The sequence below is a fragment of the Muscardinus avellanarius genome, assembly GCF_963383645.1.
Source record: "Muscardinus avellanarius genome assembly, chromosome: 3".
Lineage (NCBI taxonomy): Eukaryota > Metazoa > Chordata > Mammalia > Rodentia > Gliridae > Muscardinus > Muscardinus avellanarius.
In genome coordinates this window covers 158,898,835-158,918,808 of record NC_137788.1, presented here as the reverse complement: position 1 = coordinate 158,918,808, position 19,974 = coordinate 158,898,835, and the positions used below count along the sequence as shown (strand labels likewise).

The window sequence follows — 19,974 nt, the reverse complement described above, 5'->3', positions numbered from 1 at the left end:
TGACAAGTCTGAAGTTTTTTGAAAAGAACTTTGCTAGCAAGCAACCCTCCTTGGTTCTCCTTTCCGCTTGCCTTATAGAAAAAAGGCATCACTAAAATTTAGGGGGAAAAAAATCATTTCACAGCAACCAGCTGAACATCTGGCGGCAGCGTAACATTAAAATGCCATCTTTTTAAAGGAAGAGCAAATACGTGACTCTTCCATGAAGAGCGTGTCTCTCTGATCATGGACTTTTTTGTTTTTTTCAAAAGTCCAAGTCTGAATTTGGAACTGTTATCTCCTGTATTTTCTCAGTGGTATCTGGGTAATACTGTTACATAAATAAGAAACTGAGGGTCAAAATGAAGAGAATCTCATGCACCAGATAAGTAGATATGCCCAAGTTGTACTCAGAACCTTCCTGCTAAAAAACTGGTAGCAGAAGCCAGGCGTGGTGGTGTGTGCCTGTAATCCCAGAACTTACTTGGGAGGCTGGAACAGGAGGATCATAGGTTTGAGGCCAGCCTCAGCAACCTAGCAAGGCCTTAAGCAACTTAATATGGCCCTGTATAAAAAATTAAATTAAATTAAATTAAATTAAAAAAAAAAAAGGCCTGGAGGTAGAATGCTCCTGGGTTCAATCCCCAGTACCAAAAACCAAATCAAACTAGACAAAATGAAACGAAGAGAAAAAGCAACTGGAGCCAATTTTTCACAGTATTTCAAAGTCAGTACAAATTTCCTCATAGATCCATCTGACCAGGACAGGAGGTCTTATTTTGGTGTATGTTTTCATGTCTTCTCACTCTTTCTTGTTATGCAGAGGATGCTTAAATCCAGAAACAAAAGGGATCAGACCTTTTAAAGCCTCAGATACTTTTTGAACTTTTCATTAAAAAAAAAATCTTATCCGGAAATTTAAAAATGTAAAAACGTACTTTTCTGCAAATAGCCTTTTAAAATAAGAGTATTTCATGATCATCTATGGTTTTGTTTTCAAAACGCCTCTGGACGGTCTGCTGGTACATTGCCCAACTTGTGAGCGAGGCTGTAACTGCGGAGAGGGCGTGAGCTCGGGAGCCCGCCCTGCAGGACCCCCTGCCAGCCGGCACCCCGCCCCACTGCTCGCGACTGCTAGGCCAGGAGGTTTGCTGAAACTCTAACAACTGACAAGCTTCTACTAAAGAAACTGCGGCGAATAGAATAATCTCCTGGGAAAATAAAGCTCTGGGAAGAGAGAGGAGAGGGCAGCGCTACGCGAAGAAGGTGTGCTGTTTGGGAGCTAATTTAGCTCCAGTATCAAATCAGGGCTCTTTGGGGCACTGTGACTGCTTTAAATTGGATGTGGGGAGGCTCATCAAACTACATAGTTTACGTATGAGCCACACTCACATAAAGGAAAAAGACACAGAAGACACAATGTCCTTCATTTGGGGAGGATGTATTCCAGCCTGGGGGGAGGGTGAAGGCATGTTAGCTGTGAAGCCCCATCATGACATTTCCAGAGAGTTCTGCGCGTCCCGCATTAGACAGGATGGGCTGGAAGGGGCTGCCCAGCCTGGAGGGACGCTCCGGCTCTGCTCACACTGAGCACGCAGGTGGCCTCGGGTAGAGCTGGCGGTGCTCCCGAGGCCCTGGGGTGCTTATCAACTCAGCAGGTCAAAAGTCTGCAGACACTGGGTGGAGCAGCAGTAGGCCACGAAACTCACAGCCGTCCTCCTGCACGGGAGAGAGGGAGAGAAGACAACTGTCAGTTCAAGAGGAGAGTCTGAGGGGAGAGCCATGCACACCTGCAATCCCAGCACTTTGGAGGCTGAGACAGGAGGCTCTCAGGTTTGAGGCCGGCCTCAGCAACTTACTTGGTGAAGCCCTGCTGCAAAATAATAAATTAAAAAAAAAAAAAGGGCTGGGGGTGGTGGTGAGCTCGGAAAGTAGAATGCCCGAGTTCAATCTTCAGTATCTTAAAAAAAAGATTAAAGTCTCTGGATTCTGGAGTGGAGGCAGTCTATTTTTTTTTAATATGTCACAGTCTGCATTTTAGAGATGTACGTTCCCTGTTGAAGTTGCGCCCTGAAAGGCCCCGTGTGCCCACTTTACTAGGGTGCCGGACGGCCCACTGCCCCTGGCTTAGCTGCTGGGGAACCGCGAGCCTTCTCCGGATCCTGTTCTGAATTCTGCTTAGTAGAACCAACGGTGCGATCATGGGATTCGAAGCAGGTTATAAGAATCATACAACAGCAAATGCCACCCAGCTAGCCGAAACGCATGGATACCGGGGAGCTCAGACATAATTTTAAGGAATTTGTACAATGTATTTTCTCAGACTGCTTGTAGAAGTAGTTTCAGAATCGGCCCAGTTGATGGGTCTCCCTTCTCAATGCCTGTCGCTCAGCCCCGCACACCTAGGGGCCTGTGGGCCACTGACGTCTCCTCCTGAGAGCCGGCCTGTCTCTCCTCCAGCCGGGCCTCCTCTCGCAGGGGGTGTGGTCTACTGCTTTGTACAGAGAGCCCAGCTGACTGTCTTCTGTTTCCTCCCCTCAAGCCAGTGTATCCCTCCGGTCCAGGAAGGTGACCTCTGTTGACCCTCCGCCTGAGCCGGCGAAGGCACCATCAAAGTATTGACAGAACCACGTGGGCGGTGAGGTGCTAGGGCGGCAAGTGGCTGGCACCAGAGCCGTGGCATCATGCCGATTCAGTCTCTGGCTTCTGAAATGGCTTCTTCAGATGGTGTTGGAGCTTTCCAAAACAATAATACTAATATAAAAGTTGGGTGCCTTGAAATCTCGACTTGCGGCAAGAGAATCGGAAGGTTTCTATGTGGCGTGAGGAGAATCCTTACTTTATGGAGCTGGGAGGAATGCGCTGAGGCCTGAACGCAGAGGCTGCAGAGTCACATGCCAGGTAAAGGGACTTTGAGCTGAGCCCCTTACACCAAGGTCGGGAGGGGGCAGGAACTTGACAACTTGAGGCGGGAGCCTTGCGACACCCGCCAGTCTCAGAACCTTGAGCCTTTGATACCTCTGAACATTTTCCCCACATCAGAAGCAGCCCCTTTTGGCTGGTGGTGCACACCTGTAATCCCAGTACTTGGGAGGCTGAGACAGGGATCTCAGGTTGAGACCAGCCTCGAGGCCCTCAGCAAGCTAATGAGAACCTTGTTTCAAAATAAGAAATAAAATAGAGCTGGGGGTGTAGTTTAGAGGTAGAAGGCTCCTGGGCTCAATCTCTAATTAGGAGAGGAAGGAGGGGGACTGAGGGAAAGAGAGACAGAGACAGAGCCAAAGAGACAGACAGACAGACAGACAGACAGACAAAGCCCTTTCTATCTTCCAACTAGCACCCCCTTGCCAGGGAAATCCTTCAAAGGCCACATGGAGTCTGGCTACCCCAAATGAAGGACCCACCATCACCAATTCTCATTGTGTCTAGGGCCAGAACGAGTGGGATGGCATCGAGACCCGGCGACCTGCGAGGCCTGCTCCCGGGGGAGGTCACGCACACACTGAAGGAGGCGCGGGGTCGCGGGGTCTTGAAGCACCGTCAGCAGGAGCCTGGAGGGAGCGGGAAGATTCGTGCTTGGCCAGTGAGCGGCGTAAGCAGAGGCGGGCTGGCCCTGGGGAGGCTCACAGCCTTGACTCAGTGGAGGCTGATCAAGAGCAGAGGCAGAGAAACGGGACGGTGGAGTGGCCCCAACATGGCGACCCTGCTTAGCCACCTCCTGGAAATCTCTAGAGGGCCAAGATGACATGCCTTTAAAAAAGCACCAGTTTAGCCAGGCATGGTGCACGCTTGTCATCCCCGTGCTTGGGAGGTCGAGATAGGAGGATGGCGCAGGTTCGAAGCCAGCCACTTGCTCTGGCTTAAGAGACCCTGTTTCCAAATAAAAATATAAAAATAGGTCTGGGAGTATAGCCCGGAAGTAGAAGGGCTTCCAGGAACCTCAGTACCACACATACACACACACACACAAAAGCACTAATTTATGTACTGGCGAGGGGAAGACCAACTGGCAGAAGCTAGCATCCTCAATGCCTCAAGATACGTGCTCATGCCTGCTACCCTGCTGGGGTAACATGGGAAGCACGAGTCTATCCAGAACTACCCATCAAGAAGAAACAGACATCTGGCGAGTCCCCTGGATTCTCTCAAGGAGGAGTGAGTGGCCCCACTGCTCCCAGGTCCCCACGTGCAACAGGCTCCGGAGGACGCTGAACCAGGGCCTTGGGACTCGAGGGACAGCGCAGCAGCGGTCAGTGCCCTGGCTCACCCCAGTGCCCCTTCCTGCCTCATGACCACACATGCCCGAGACGGCGTGCTGCGGAAGCCCCCAACCCAGAACCAGCAACAGGTACAGACCTCAAATCGCTGTTCCCCCACACCAAAGGACCGAGGCAGGGGAACCCTCATGACACAAAGGAGGCACGTGGGTGCTGGGGTGGGCGTGGGTCGGGGAGGGGTAGAGGCTGCAGCTAACGGCGTATTTCCTTTAGGGGTGGGAAAAGGTTCTCAAATCGGCTACAGTGATGGCTGCACTCATCTGTGCACACACTAAAACCACTCAATTATATACTTTATATGGGTAAAATTATAGGCTATGTGAATAATGTCAATAAAGCTGTTAGAAATAGAGCCCAAAGGAGAAAAACACACCCCACAATGAGAGCCGGGAACTTCAACACTCCACTCAGCAGCCGGCAGACCTGCTGTGTGGAAAGTCAGCCAGGGGAAGGGAGGTCTGAGGAAAGAGCGAGCCAGCGGGTCCAGCGAGCACACAGAACCCTCCGTCCAACAGCAGAAAACATGCTTTGTTTTAAGCAATGTCCACAGAACAGTCACCAAGCTTTATTCTATCTGCACCCATTAGACAAGCCTCCACAAATCCTAAAGAACTTCTATCTAGAGGTGTCTGGTTTGGTCTCTGGCATGTAAAGAGCTAGGGCTCCTGTCTTTACAACAAGAGCAGGCTGAGAGAATGGACAATCAATAACTCGTCCTTAACCTAAAATTGAAATTTCAAAATTAAAAATAAACAGGGCTGGGAGTGTAGCTCAGAGGTAGAATGCCTCTAGGTTCAACGTCCAGTACGTAAGAGAACTGAAACTGAACGGCAAAATGCCACACCGCGACATCGCGGGACGTGGATCAATCCAGAAGGCCACAGCTACGGCCTGCTTACCGGGCAGAAGCTGCTAGACACAGGCTGGTGGGACACGCACACAAGCATGTCTGGGAGTTCTGGGCCACGAAGCCACACCTGGAGAGATTCAGAAGACGGGAGGCCACGGGTGGAAGTGTGTCCGCATGTGTCTCCCCAGATGAGGCCCTGGCTCCAGTTCCAATCCTTACACAAAATAGAATTTTAGAAGACAAGAAATCATGCAAACTAGCTTCTTAGAGTATCAAGGAACTTAATTAGAAATCAATAACAGAGAGGTAGCTAGAAAATCCCCAAATGGGAGGGAATTATACAATATATAAACTATATATGTGGGTTATAGAAGCATCCTTGAGGTAAATTAAAAATGTATTTAGCAGAAGGTAAACAAAATACGATTCATTAATACGTTATGGGAAGCCAGGCGTGATAGCACATGCTTGTAATCCCAGTAGCTGAGAAGCTGAGACAGGAGGATTGCAGGTTCAAGGCCAGTTTTAGTAACTTCATGAGGCCCTTTACAACTTAGCAAGACCGTTTAAAAATTAAAAACAAAATAGGGCTGGGGGTGTAGATCAGAGATAGATTGAGTTCACTCTCCAGGATGAAAAAGTAAGTAAATAAATAAAATTATGGGATGAGCAAAAGCGGTACTTAGGGACGTTTACAGTTCTAGTCAAATGTATTATTCATGAAAAAGAGTCTAGAATCAATAACCCAAGTGATTCCTAGTAGAAAATGAAAAGTAATTTAAGTTTAAATCAAGTAAAAATCACAGAGTTTGTTCCTTGACCATAATGGAAAACTGGAAGTCAATAACAAAAAGACAGCGGGAAAACCTCCAAACACTGGAACACATTTCTGTGACCTCCTTCACCCGCGGACCCAGCGAGCGGGCTTCCTTGGGTCACGGAGGAGGTCTGAAGAAACCAGAAACACAGCAACTACATCAAGATGAAGTCACAGCGGAGATGTAAACCTGGGACACGGCTTGAGCAGTGCCGGAAACTTAGAGATCTAGAGAAGCTTAGAGCAAAGGCCGCAAATCCACATTTCTCTCTCCAGAACCTACAAAGCAAAAGGCAAAATCCACTACATAAACAGGAGGATGGATTGAAGAAACCAATGGAACTAAGGCGACCACTAGGATTAAGATCAATAAAACTGCTGTCTAGGTAAATAATGACAAAGATAAAAGACGGAAGACACAAACCAGTGTCCTAAATAAAGCAGGCGAAACCACTACAGGTTCTACAGCTGCGCTGAAGATGTGAGTGACACTGCGAGCTGCCGCTGAGCAACTGTCAGCCCAGAGGAACAGACTAATTCCTAAAACCCACAAGCCACCAAAATGCCACTGAGATAAAACAGATATTCTAAATCATCCTATAGCCAGTAAAGAAATTGAATCTGTCATTAAAAAAAAATCAATATTCCCAGGTGGCATCACTAGAGACTCCTAACAAACACTTAAAGGGAATTAAAATAATTTTTAGTAACAGTCTCCTTCAGAAAAATGGAAAAAGGACATTTATTGACATATTTTATGAGGTCACTATTGCCCTAACTCTGAAACCAGATAAGAACGATAGGAAGACACAAGACTGTAGATGAATGCCTCTTCTGCTCACTGGGGGCTGGGGCCCGCTGACAGAGCGCTTGCCTCGCTTGCTCAGGCTGTGGGTTTGACCCAGCACCTCCCCTCCTCCCCCATCACACACCTTCCACAGTGTGTTAAGAAATAAGAGACAAGTACCAAAAGAATTGCACATCATGGTCAAGTGGGAATCTCCAGGTGTGTAAGGCTGACTCAGTGTTGACAAGGAGAAACATCATATGATCATATCAGTGCATTCAGAAAAGGAATTTGATAAAATGCACTTTCATTCATGATAAACAACTCTCAGAAAACCACAACTAGAGACCTTCTCCAATTTGATAAAGAGAACATATAAAAACCAAACCCAAACCAAACGACCTTACTGCTAACATTCTACTTAAGAGTAAAAGACCGAATGTTTTCCAAGATTTGGAGAAAGGCAAGAATATCCACTCTTACAACCCTAGTCAGCATGGTCTACAAGTTCCAACCGCTGTAAAAAGACAGAAAAATAAAATGAAAGGCACACAGATCAGAAGGGAAGAAATAGAACTATTTTTGTTTGCAGATGGCATGATATGATTGCCTATGCAGAAAATCCCAAGGAATCTACAAAAAATATTTCTAGAACTAATAAGCAGCTTAGAGCATACAAGATAAAAATACAAAAATCGAGCACATGTCCATACGTTAACAAGGAACACTTGGAAATTGAAAAATGCACCATTTATGATCACAAAGAGAAAGTGAAATATCTGGATATAAAGAAAACATTTGAAAGCCGGTGTGACAGTACACACCTGTAATCGTAGTACTTGGGAAGCTGAGACAGTAGGATCGCAGGTTCATACCAGACTCAGCAACTTAGTGATGCCCTCTGCAACTTAGACCATTTCAAGATAAAAAATAAAATAGGGGTGGGGGATAGAATACCTAGTAGCTCAGTGATAGAATGTCCCTGAGTTCAAATCCCAGTACTGGGAAAAAAAAAATTAAGGATCTGTATGCTGACAATTACAAGATGCTGATAAAAGATATGACCTATACGCAGACACAAACCGTACTCATGAATTAGCAGATTCAACACAGTAAAGAAATCAGTGCTCTCTGAATTGATACATAGACTAAATGCAATTCTTAGCAAAATCCCAATAGGTTTTAAGAATTTTTTAAATTTTTTATTGGTGCATTGTAGTCATATATCTTACTGGGGTACAAGATAGTAGAGGCATACGTGCACATATCACTTATTTGCCCTTTTTCATTTTTTTGAGGTATAATTTTATTTTAAAAATTTTTATTGGTACACTGTATTCAGACATCTTGATGTGACTCTGTGTTACTTCTTCTAAAAATTAAACTTGGTTAGAACCCATTCAGATAATTTTTCTATAACATCAGGATATATACATTTGTATAAATCACAACTGAACTTTAGACTCAAAATGATCTTACTTTAATGCATTTTAGGGAGTTAGCTGACAAAATTTAATTCTCCCTGCATTTTTTCAGATAACTATGCAATTTATTCATAGAAGGGATACATTTAATACTATAATTGAGGATTTTGGGGGGGGTAAAATCCAGGGGAGTTCTATCTTGGAGCTATAATCTCAGCTCTTTTTACTTATTTATTTATTATTTTGAAACAGGGTGTTGCTAGGTTGCCTCGAACCTGCAATCTTCCTGTCTCAGCCTCCCAAGTCCTAAGACAACACGTATGCCCCACCATGCTCCACTAAAACTGAGTTTCTTCAAGTAAAGCTTCCAAGAAAATGAAACCAAGTCCACAGAGGTCTGGGATTCATACTCACTGAATCACGGTGCCCGCTGAATCGGCATTACCTCCTCATGGTTGTCAGGGGAGGTGTGAGTAACCTGGAGACGTCACGTCTGCATTACAGAGAAGCCCCAAGGCAGTGTCCTTACCTGCTTTTGGAAGATTCATCTAATAATAGGTTGCATTTATTTATATTTTTGTGTGTACGTATATGGTACTTGGACTGAACCCAGGGGGATTCTACCACTGAGCTACACCCAGCCCTTCTTCATTTTGAAACAGGGCCTCACTACATTGCTGAGGCTGGCCTTGAATTTGTGATTCTCCTGTCTCAGCCTCCCAAGAATTGATATTAAAGACATGTGCCAACACACCCAACTACTTGTATTGATGATTCCTACAAGTATCAATCTACTGTCAAAAGAATGCTGTGTTGGTCAGGTCCTTTAAGATGAAAAACCAAAGCAGCAGAGACATGAGTTTTAGGGGAGAAATTCTGAGCTAAGCAGTAAGCTCACCAGGTAAGAAAGAGAGGCAAATTCTACAAAGAACATCAGATAATACACTTGTGGCTTTAGAACCTCTGAGCTTATTTACAGGCGAGGCGGAAGAAAGAGCATTTGAGCTAGGGCTTAAAATACAGAAATGGCACCATTCCTTAAAAGAACAAATCACAATGCTGATGGCACAGACTGAGCCCACGGATATCGTAAGAAATGTGGGATATTTTCTGCAAATGTGTTTCCTGATTAAAAATAAAAAGCGTATCTTTGACTCATACAGAACTTCAAGCCAAAAGAAAAATAATATTTATAATCCAGAGCTGATCAGATACAATCCCAAGCCTGTGTATATATCAACGTAAGAATCATCTGCTAAAACCCCGCGTCCGCTGATGACATTGATGTCAACAGGACTGCTTCCTATGGGTCTCTGTGGCTTAACTATCATCCACTTGGCTTCTTTCTTGCTTGGTCCTTACTTTGGGAGTGAAATATATATGTGTAAAGAAGTAGGTCATTTGGTTATAGCCGGCTTCCCAACACACAGTGCCGAGGCTGGTACACAGTCAGTACATACTTTTTGAGTGATGTAATAAAGAAACAGTTAAGAACAGCTCACTTAACTTTGTTGAAGAATGTTTTACTTGTGGGAAACTGTAAGTCACCTTAAGATTGTGCCAATAAACTGGGCGTGGTGGCGCACGCTTGTAATCCCAGCATTTGGGAGGCTGGACAGGAGGATCATGGTTCGTGGCCACCCTAAGCTACTTAGTGAGGCCCTTTGCAACCCAGTGAGACCCTGTTTCAAAATAAAGAACAAAAAACAGGGCTGGAGGTATAGCTCAGAGGTAGAAGGGCCCTGGATTCCATCCCCAGTACGGCAAAAAAAAAAAAAAAAAAAAAAAAAAATAATAATAATAATAAAATAAAATAAAAATCCTCAAGCAAGTATGCACATGTCAGTATTACTGATACCACTTGGTCTCGTTGAAGAAAGTAAACCGCACAAAAAACAAAAGTATGGAAGTGTAAAACAGTCACACAAGTGGCTGAACTAGGAGAACTTCATAGAAGAGATGATTAAAAATAAACTACAGCTGGGCATGGTGACATATGCCTGTCATGCCAGTATTTGGAGGCTGAGATAGGAGGATCGCAGGTTCGCAGACAGCCTCAGCAACTTAGCAAGGCCCTAAGCAACTCAGTGAGAACATATTTCAAAATAAGAAATAAAATAGGGCAAGGGGTATAACTTAGAGGCAAACTGGGTTCAATCTCTAGTATTATACACACACAAAACAAAAAACAAACCAAAAAATTATTAGTGAGTGGGAGAGGAAGTATTGTGTAGTTCTGAGAGATTAAATGAAGCCCTCGATCCAGAGGGCTGTGTGTGCTTTCTAACTAACAGGTCTCTGTCCCAGGGCAGACGATAACCCAGACATCGGGCGCGCTCTGGTCATCACTCTGGCGCGGAGGGCCAAGAACTCCCACAGGAACCAGGCTGTGCACACCGAGCTATACAGCAGCCCGAGGGGCCAGGCACCACCCTCCACCACACGTCCTGACGCACGGATGCTCAGAGCTGACGGAATAAATTAATAAATGAGAGGGCGAGTTCTTCTGAGGTCTTTGGGCATAACATAAAGTTATGTCTCACAAGAAACCACTGGCCTACTAATGTTTGAGTAATTAAAAATATCTTTGATTTCTAAATCAATACCAGTTTGTTGCAGATTCAACACCACTCAAAGGAAACCACTGTGACTTTAATGCACGAATCCAAGACACTTTCTACACATATACAACTGTTTAACTGTGTGCATGTACGTGAATGTGTGTGTGCAGATACACACGTTCGCACACAGACATGCATGTCCATAATTGACAAAAATCAGATCGCAGTGAGCCCACTTTCATGCAATCTGCTTAGAAGCATTTTTAATGAGTTAAAAAATTTTTGCTCTAAGTCTTTACTTCTCTAATCTGCATATAATTTTAGGCAAAGGACTTTACAATTTTTCTCTAGACATATATTTTTTCAAATTATCATTTTGTAGATTTGTAAAAATACCACCTCACTGAGTATATAGAGCTGAAAATTTAAAGCCCACCCCACCCGACCCCACCGGGCGGGGCCCAGCGGAAGCTGCTTAGACTCTGGAGGCTGCACCCTCACGCATGGATTCACGCTGTCACGGGAGTGGATTGGGTCAGGCAGGAATGGATTAATTCCCACAAGAGTAGGTTGTTCAACTTTGCACGTGGTGGCACATACACCTGTAATACCAGTACTTGGGAGGCTGAGATAGGAGAACTGCAGGTTTGAGGCCAGCCTCAGCAACTTAATGAGACCATCAGGAACTTACGAAGACCCTGTTTCACAAACAAAAAGGGCTGAAGGTGTAGCTCAGAGGTAGAATGCCCTGAATTTAACCCCCAGTACCAAAAAACAAAAGAAGAAGAAGAAAAAAAGAATGGGTTGTTATAAAAGAATGACCCTGGGCCCTCCACCATCTCTTGCTTCCTGATCTCTTCCACATGCCCTCCGGCTCTCAGTATACCATCTCCATGAAGCCCTCACCAGAGCCAAGTAGATGCTGAAGAAATGCCCAGAACCTCCAGAACTGTGAGCAGAACAAATCTCTTTTCTTTATAAAGTACTCAGCCTCAGGTGTTTTGTTATAGCAACACAAAACAGACTGAGACAACTGACTACCTCATAACTCCTCAATCCTTCCTCCTAAGATAACCACAGTGAAGACTTGGGTCAATATCCTTTTAGAATTCTTAGCACATAGTCTGAATCCATGTACATATGTGTACATATATGTACATGGAAACACGCACACATTTCAAAAGTATACTGCTTGGAATATTAGGGAACACCTAACTTTGCATTTGTGAGCTGTACTTTGAAATATTTTTCATGCTATATAGTGACCCAAATCCCAGCTCTGCTAAGAGACCTTGGCCCAGTTTCTGATTTTTCTGGACTTCAGTATCTCCTGTGAAGCCGGGATGGTAATTAGGCTGGGCCATGCGCACGTGCTGAGGTGTATGATGAACCCAGCACAGTACTTTGTGACGGTGTTAAGAGGGAGACACAGCTCAACTCCGAGCGGAGCCCTGACTCCTAGGACCAGGGAGCCCCTTTCAGTGCATCTCAGGGCCCGAGGGCACAAAAGCAGAGCTCTCACCACCCAAACCCCAAGTGCGCACTGGACTATCTGCTCTAACTAAAACTGAGCCCAGCAGTACAGGAAAAACCCTGAGGACACTGGACCATTTGCAGTTCCCATCTGAAAATATCCCGGTGTTTTTTTTTTTTTTTTTTTAATGGTACGGGGGATTGAACCCAGGAGTGTTTTACCTCTGAGCTATCACCTCGGCCCCATTTTATTTTTTAATTTTGAAACAGAGTCTTGCTTTAATTTGCTGAGGTGGGCCTCAAATCTGTGCTCCTCCTGTCCTCAGCCTCCCAGGTACAGGGATTACAGGCGAGCACCACCACACCTGGCTTAAGTAAGACCTTTGAATGCCTCTGATGGTTCACTCTGTGCGTTAAAGTGATGCCTAGTGGTTTACTAAATGCCAGTCTGGGTGATTTGGGGTGTGTGTGTGTGTGTGTGTGTGTGTGTGTGTGTGTGTGTGTATAGATAGATAGATAGATAGATAGATAGATGTGATTACCATTTAAATCAGTGGACTTAAACATTTAAAGCAGATTCCCCTCCACAATGTAGGTGAGCCTTATCCAATTAGTAGAGGGCTCTAAGAACAAAGACACGGAAGCCATTCTCCCTAAGCCTGCAACACGGAAGGCCTGCCCAAGTTCGCAGACTGCTGCCCTGCAGTCTTTGCACTCAACTTGGCCACGTACATCAACTCTTCCCTGCGTTTCCACCCTGCTAGTCGGCCTTAGAGTTTTGAACCTGCTGGACCTCACACTTGTGTGAGTCAAATTCCTTAAGAATCTCTAAGAGGAAAATTCTCGGATAGATTTTGCTATTGGAAGTGGTATCCTGCCACCACAAACACCCCAAACCGTAAAAGTAAGTGGCTTTGAAGCAGGGCCACCGGGAGAGGCTGGATGGATTCTGACGTGCATGACAGAAGAAGCCTAAGGAGCTTGACATGACTGTTAACAGAGATCGGGAAGCATCTGACGTTCAGAAAGAAGCGGGGGCAGCAGGGAAAGTTTCCACTGACTCAGAGAGCACCTACGTGGCCACGAACAGAACGCCGCGAGATGCAGGAGGAAGGTGTATCTGGTGGGGTCCCGGGAGAAAAGGAGGACGCTCCTGGAAACTGGACGGGGGTGGGCCTTGGTATAAAATGGCAGGGGACTCGACTGGATGGTGTTCTGCTGGACAGAATGCATGCGGACATCTAGCACAGGGAGGGCTGAGCCAAGCACTGAAGGCCTGGCCTGGTTTCTTCCTGTTGCTTATACAAGGTTGCTTATACATGGTAGAGGAGAGAGAAACTCTGGGAACTCTTTAGAAAAAAGGCACCGGAATTATTTGGGAAACCTTGGCCTTCACTGTTATAAAACAAAACAAAACAAAACAAAACAAACGAGGAAGTAGCCTTTGGTGAGAATACCAAGGCCACAGGCTGGACAACTTTGCAATGAGATTAGGAAGGTGGCCTGTGAGTCCAGCCAATTGTCTCAGCAGAAATGGGTTGACAGAGCTATCCAGCTTTCTTAAAGAAAAGGGAAGAAGGAAGCTGAGTCCAGGACCACCTCCTCAGTACCAGAGGACAGGGCGACCTCCTTGGCTCAGCCGGGATGGAGGGTGGGACCACCACCCCAGCGCCAGAGGACAGAGCATGGAGCCAAAGAGGATTACTCACGAGCCCTTCCAGGGTTTGAGTTGTTAGGACCCGTAATCTCTTTTGCCTTCCCAATGCTCGCCCTTGTGGAACTGGACTGTCCTCTGTCTGTCTTGCCATTAAATAATGGACTTATATAAACGGAACTGATCTCACAGGTGGAGAGTTTTGTCCAGGACGAGTTAAACCGCATCTCTTACCAGGCCCCATTGAGATGGCGTTTAGGACGAGATTTTACACTTAAAGGTTGATAATAAAACAGGTCAGGATTTCAGGGGATGTTGGGATCCGTAAGTTTACTGTGCATGTGAGAAGTGTGTGAAGTCTGGAGGGTGTGATTTGGTCTTCAGTCCCCTTTCCTCATGTTTAGCTCCTAACCCTTGCAATCTTCCAAGTGATGCGTGTATGTATGCTAATGAGCTGACTGGTGGCTGGCCACTCCAACCCTCACAGGTCCCCGGAAAGACCAAGGCACAATTAGACAGCTGGGATGTTCAGCCTACTCCCAACATCTGGGGAGGGGAGAGGTGCTGAGAGTTGGTTTGATCACCAGTGGCCAACGATTAATCACGCACAGCTACGTAATGAAGCTTCCTTAAAGCCCAAAGGTCAGGGCTTAGAGATCTTGCGGGCACCTGGAGGGGGCACACCCAGAGAGGGCACAGAAGCTCTGCACCCCTTCCCACACGCCTTGTCCTGGGTGTCCCGTCTATCTGGCTGCTCATCTGTATTCTTTGTAACAATAATAAGTGGTAAACAAAAATAAGGTGTTTCCCTGAGCGCTGTGAGTCACTCTAACAAATTAACAGGACTTAGGGAGGGGCAGTGAGAATCCTGGTTTACAGCCAGCCAGTCAGAAATATAGGTGACTAGCTGGGCGTGGTGGCGCACGCTTGTAATTCCAGTACTTGGGAGGCTGAGACAGGAGGATTGCAGGTTCGAAGTCAGCCTCAGCAGCTTAGTGAGGCTCTCATCAACTTTGTGAGACCCAGTTTTCAAATAAAATATAAAAAAGTTCTGGAGGGTAGACTGCCCCTGAGTTCCACCCCCAGTACCAAAAAAAAAAAAAAAAAAAGTAAAGAAAGAAAGAGAAAGACAGCTTATGGCTGGCGTCTGAAGTGGAGCGCTCTGGGACTGAGGTCTCTGTTGGGACCTGACACTATCTCCCATAGATAGATACTGCTGGACTCCAATTGAATTATGGGATGCTTTCTGGTGTCTGCTGGAGAACCCATTGTTTGCTAGTAGAGAGAAATTCCCACAAATTCTGGCAACCAAAAATGTTTAGTACTAGATTGAGTAACTGTTTAAAAAAGAGAAGAAAAAATACTTTTTTCCCTTTCTTGTCTCAAATGAGGCCTCTGTTTTAAAAAGAGGGCAGACCGTTCGGATTGAATTCTGTCTACCCGAGATTCATAAGTGCGGCTCTAACATTACCCGAGTGCCTCAGGATGTGACCACTATGGACTGCACTGTGTCCCTCCACTGTCCATATGTTAAAGCCCAACGTCCTGTGTGATGGTGTTGGAGCAGGGGCCTTTGGGAGGGAATCAGAGGACTGGTGTCCTTGGAAGAGACGCTGGGTGGCTAGCATTCTCCACTTCTCTCTTTTTGCCACGTGATGTAGTAAGAGGTTGGCTCCGCCAAGTGGGAGAGAAGATTCACCGGCGAACATGCCGGCACTCTGACTTGTGATTTCCATCCTTCAGAAGTGTGAGAAAGTGACTTCTGTGGTCCCAGCCATCCAGCCTACAGCACTCGCTATGGCAGCTCGAGCGGATACAGAGCCGTATCTGCAAACCACCCTTGTATGCTACGGCTAAGATGAGGTCATTATGGGGTGGGGGCAATGACTGATATCCTTATAAAAACAGAGATGCAGATGTGCGGAGGGAAGATGACAGGAAGGGGTGCGGGAGCAGGCGGCTGCATCTCCAGGGCCGGAGAGCGGCCTGGCGAGGGCTTTCTCCCGCGGCCGCGGGCGTCAAGCCTGTAGCCCTCTTGGTTTCACGCCTCCGGCCCCAGAACTGCGTGGGACACAGTCAATATTTCTTGTTTTAGTCAGTCACTTTGTTGCGGCGCTCCTGGAAACAAGCACGGCTCCCTGAGCAGCTCTGAGCAGCCCGATTTCCTGCGGGGACTTTTGGGATCCACACATGCTTGGGAAAAGCCAGGCATATATTTTTATACCAATAAATAATACTGGAAGCCAAAGTGCTCAATTTTATTCATGTTTTCTTTTCTTTAATATTTTGGTACCAGGGATTGAACCCAGGGGGCATTCTACCTCTGAGCTCACAACCCTTTTCAAGTTTTTAAATTTGGAAATAGGATCTCATGAAATTAAGGCCTCAAACTTATGATCCTTTTGTCTCAGCCTCCTGAGTACTTGGATTGCAGTTCTGTGGCTCTAGGCACAGATAAAGTCCCCCATTTTAATAAGTAAATAAGTCTTCAGAATGAAAATTTTGCTGTGCCTATAATATTAAAAAATGTGAACTTACCAGCCATTCTTCTCTGATATATATATATTCAGAGAATATGTAATATATATATAATCAGAGAATATGTAATATATATATATATATAATCAGAGAATATGTAATATATACATAATCAGAGAATATGTAATATATTTATTTATATATGATGATGATTTGGGTATTTACTGTTTATGTGAAATTCTGTAATTTCTTATTATTTCACCAAGTATTAAATTTGGGATGAAACTAACACTTCCATGGAACTTGGTATTTTAGAAGAATATTCAATATGTTCCCGTTTAAAATAAAGCCAGATGTCCACATGGATTTAGATACTGGCTGATACAATGTATTATTTTATAACAAGCAATGCGAACTGAACTGAATATATTAGAAAACTTCAGAGCAATAACATCAAGACTTTAGAGGATTTGTGGTACTAAAAGATACTGATTTCATTCTCAGCAGTAAGATGCTGGAGATTCGAGGGTTTGGGTTTCAGCTACAGGAGCTAAAGTCTATGGTACAAAACGGAGTCAACGCCTTCAGTACCATCTCCATGGCAACGTGGGAAGGCGCACAGTCTGGAGGATGAAATGAAAGCCACCAATTCCCAGTTCCAGACCCGGGCATTAACTCACCACAGAAAGCCACGCTCGTGGCTGGCAGTTTCACCTCTGCTTAAACACAGGCACTCTGGCTTTGCTCAGCAAAGGGCACTGCCGGAGTCCTTTGGATCTGATATACTCATCTTACTAAATTCATACTATTAAGCTGTGTGGGCCTCTAATCCCAGTACGTGGAAGGCCAAGACAGGAGGGTTGCAAGTTTGAGGATAGCCTCAGCAATTTAGTGAGACAGTCAGCAACTTAGCGAGATCTTGTTTCAAAATAGAAAACAAAATAGGCTGAGAGTGTTGTTCGGGGCTCGAATGCCCCCCCCCCCCAGTCCTATCCCTAGTACCAAAACAACAACAATAAAATCTATCATATTTATGTTCTGAAACATATACGCTTATTCACACTGGATTCCTAGGTTATAGGAGAGAAATAAGCAGCAACACATGGGAAACGCGGATACTGATGAAACTGCCCAGATTTCACGGCAAAACAACCCCACGGGGCGTCAGCTTAACAGTCTACTTATTTTTCATAATTACGATGATAAAAAGTTTTATTTTATCATTACTGGCACTATGACTTTATTTTGAACAGCGCTCACTAGTTGCTAAGGCTGGTCTTGAACCTGGACTCTTCTGTCTCAGCTCCCAAATCCTGGGATCGCCGTGTGCGCCACCATCCCCAGCTAAGGAAGCTTATTGTGAAGCGAGCGTTAGGGATCTGCCTGCTGCTCACTGAGCTTCTCACTCTAGTGTTTTGTTCCCATTTTCATAGCTGAGTAAGGAAATGTCTCTCATAGAAAATTACACAGCAATAAGGATTTAACTGGAGTTTAAGGAATTAGTTAAAAAATTTCCTATGATGACATCTTGCTATTAAGAAGGTCATGTGCTAAAAACGCCAACAAAAATAAGAAATAAAAAGTCTCTAAGCCATCTAGGTAGAGGAGAATAGCTAACATTTACTTGGTATTGATTACAGCCTCCGGGCTCTTTGTTTTTTGGGTTTGTTTTTTTTTTTTTTGCGGGTCTGGGGATAGAACCCAGCAGTGGCATTCGACCTCCGAGCTACACCCCCTGCCTTGTTCTTTATTCTTTATTTTGAAACAGGTTCTCACTAAGTTTCAGAGGGCCTCACTAAGTAGTAGCTGAGGCTGTCCGAGAACTGCGATCCTCCCGTCTCGGCCTCCCAAATGCTGGGATTACAAGCATGTCACCACGCCCGGTGCCTCTGGCTCTTTGCACGGTGATCTCAGTGAATCCGCACAATGACCTTGTTAAGAAGATATCCTTATTTTTGGTACTGGGGATTGAACCTGAGGCATTCTGTCTCTGAGCTACATCCAGCCGTTTTTATACTGAAACAAATAAAAAGTCTCACTAAGTTGCTGAGGCTGATCTCGAACCTGCAATCCTCCTGTCTCAGCCGCCCAAGTGCTGGGGCTTCAGGCGTGCACCGCTGTGCCCAGCTTAACCCTCATCTAACTGATGAAATGATGACGTTCGGCGCTCTTCAGCAGTTGGCCTCGGTCCTGCAGAGGAGCAGGCCTGTGCTTGGTCACCACGTGCCGCTGCTCTCCAGAGATGCATGCACGGATCTGCCGCTTTTACTCTTAGAACTGGACCCAGCTGGGTGGTGGCGCACGCTTGTCATCCCAGCATTTGGGAGGCTGAGACCGGAGGATCGCAGTTCGCGGACAGCTACTTAGTGAGGCCCTCTGCAACTCAGTGAGACCCTGTTTCAAAATAAAGAATAAAAAATAGGGCAGGGGGTGTAGCTCGGAGGTCAAATGCCCCTGGGTTCCATCCCCAGACCTGCCCTCCCCCCAAAAAAAAGAACTGGACCCAGGCTTTTTACATTCTAATTTAATTTCAATCCCACCAAATGTGGTTATCTGATCACCTGGGGCTGGAGGCAGCGTGATGTTCTGACATGCTGGCTCAGGCACAGGTTTGGGTCCAGGGCCCTTGCGGGTCACAGGGATGATGTTCTTCCCTGCTTTCCTGTCTTGGAGCTGGCCATAAAGAAATTGCCTCATCTATCCTTGTCTGGCAGCAGATCATCGTTCCCAAAAGCTCCTGCCCTGTTGGCGGGAGTGGGGAAGGTGGCAAGAGAGGCCAGGCGAGTGCCCAGAATCCTTCCAGCTTCTCTCCCAACCTGTCAGTAGACACGTCCATGCAATAAAGTCTCCGTAAAACCCCAGCAGGCCAGGCGTGGAAGCTTCTGGACAACCAGCCACATGGCGGCCCTGCAGGGTGGCGGGACAAGAATGGGTGAGGGGCATGTGGAAGCTGCGGGGCCCTGTGGACCTTGCCCAGCAGTCCTTCCCCTGATGCTCATGACGCCCTTTGCAGTAAACTGTGGAAGAACCTGGGTTCTGTGAGCCACACCGGCGCATCAATCACGCCCAAGGGGGGCGGCACAGATTGTCCCAGCTGTTTAAGAGCACAGGCAGGCGAGCTGGGGCTTGCAACTGGCACCAGTGTGTGTGTGGAGCGGGGAGGCTTGGGGACCCAGCCCACCCTGGGGGACCTGATGCTGTCTCTAGACTGGAGCCACCCTGTGGCGGTCACTGCTGCTGGGTGCGAGAGAAAGCCCCCACATCTGGTGTAGGAAGTGACCTGTGCTGTGTGGAGCATGACACAGTCTTTGGTTTGAGTTTGGGGTTTGAGAAGGTTCCTGGAAGCGGGAAAGATGAAAACACAGCAAGCTGAAGGTGGAGCTGACTGCGTACCAAATAGGATTAGCCAGAGGACCAAAGAGCTGAGTATAGTCTCTGGAAGGAGCAGGTGGAGGGATGGGAGGCCAGTCCACTTGCCGAGGGTCTTCTGGGCCTGGTGTTTGCCTGCTGGGTGCGGAGGGCAAGGCCCGAGTGCTACCTCGCGTGGCTTAAGTCACGAAGGGACAGGGCTATGGCTCAGTGGCAGAGAAACGCCCAGCAAGCAGGAGGCTCTGGGCCCCAGCACCACCCCACGGGCCCCAGCACCACCCCACGCACAGTCATCTTGGAAAGGT

At 46.3% G+C, this 19,974-nt stretch overlaps 1 protein-coding gene across 4 annotated transcripts in view; it reads right to left on the bottom strand.

Annotated features, from left to right (window-relative positions):
- Positions 1-1,625: 1,625 nt before the first annotated feature.
- LRRC28 (leucine rich repeat containing 28) overlaps positions 1,626-19,974 on the bottom strand; it is a gene marked incomplete at both ends in the record, with an annotated part of 134,187 nt that continues 115,838 nt past the window's right edge. For 2 of the 4 annotated variants that reach the window (XM_080692635.1, XM_080692632.1), the window contains one exon: positions 1,626-1,698. In XM_080692635.1, coding sequence (XP_080548761.1) covers positions 1,626-1,698 — 73 coding nt within the window. The remainder of the gene's footprint in view (positions 1,699-19,974) is intronic. The other 2 variants (XM_080692634.1, XM_080692633.1) reach the window with 1 other exon arrangement.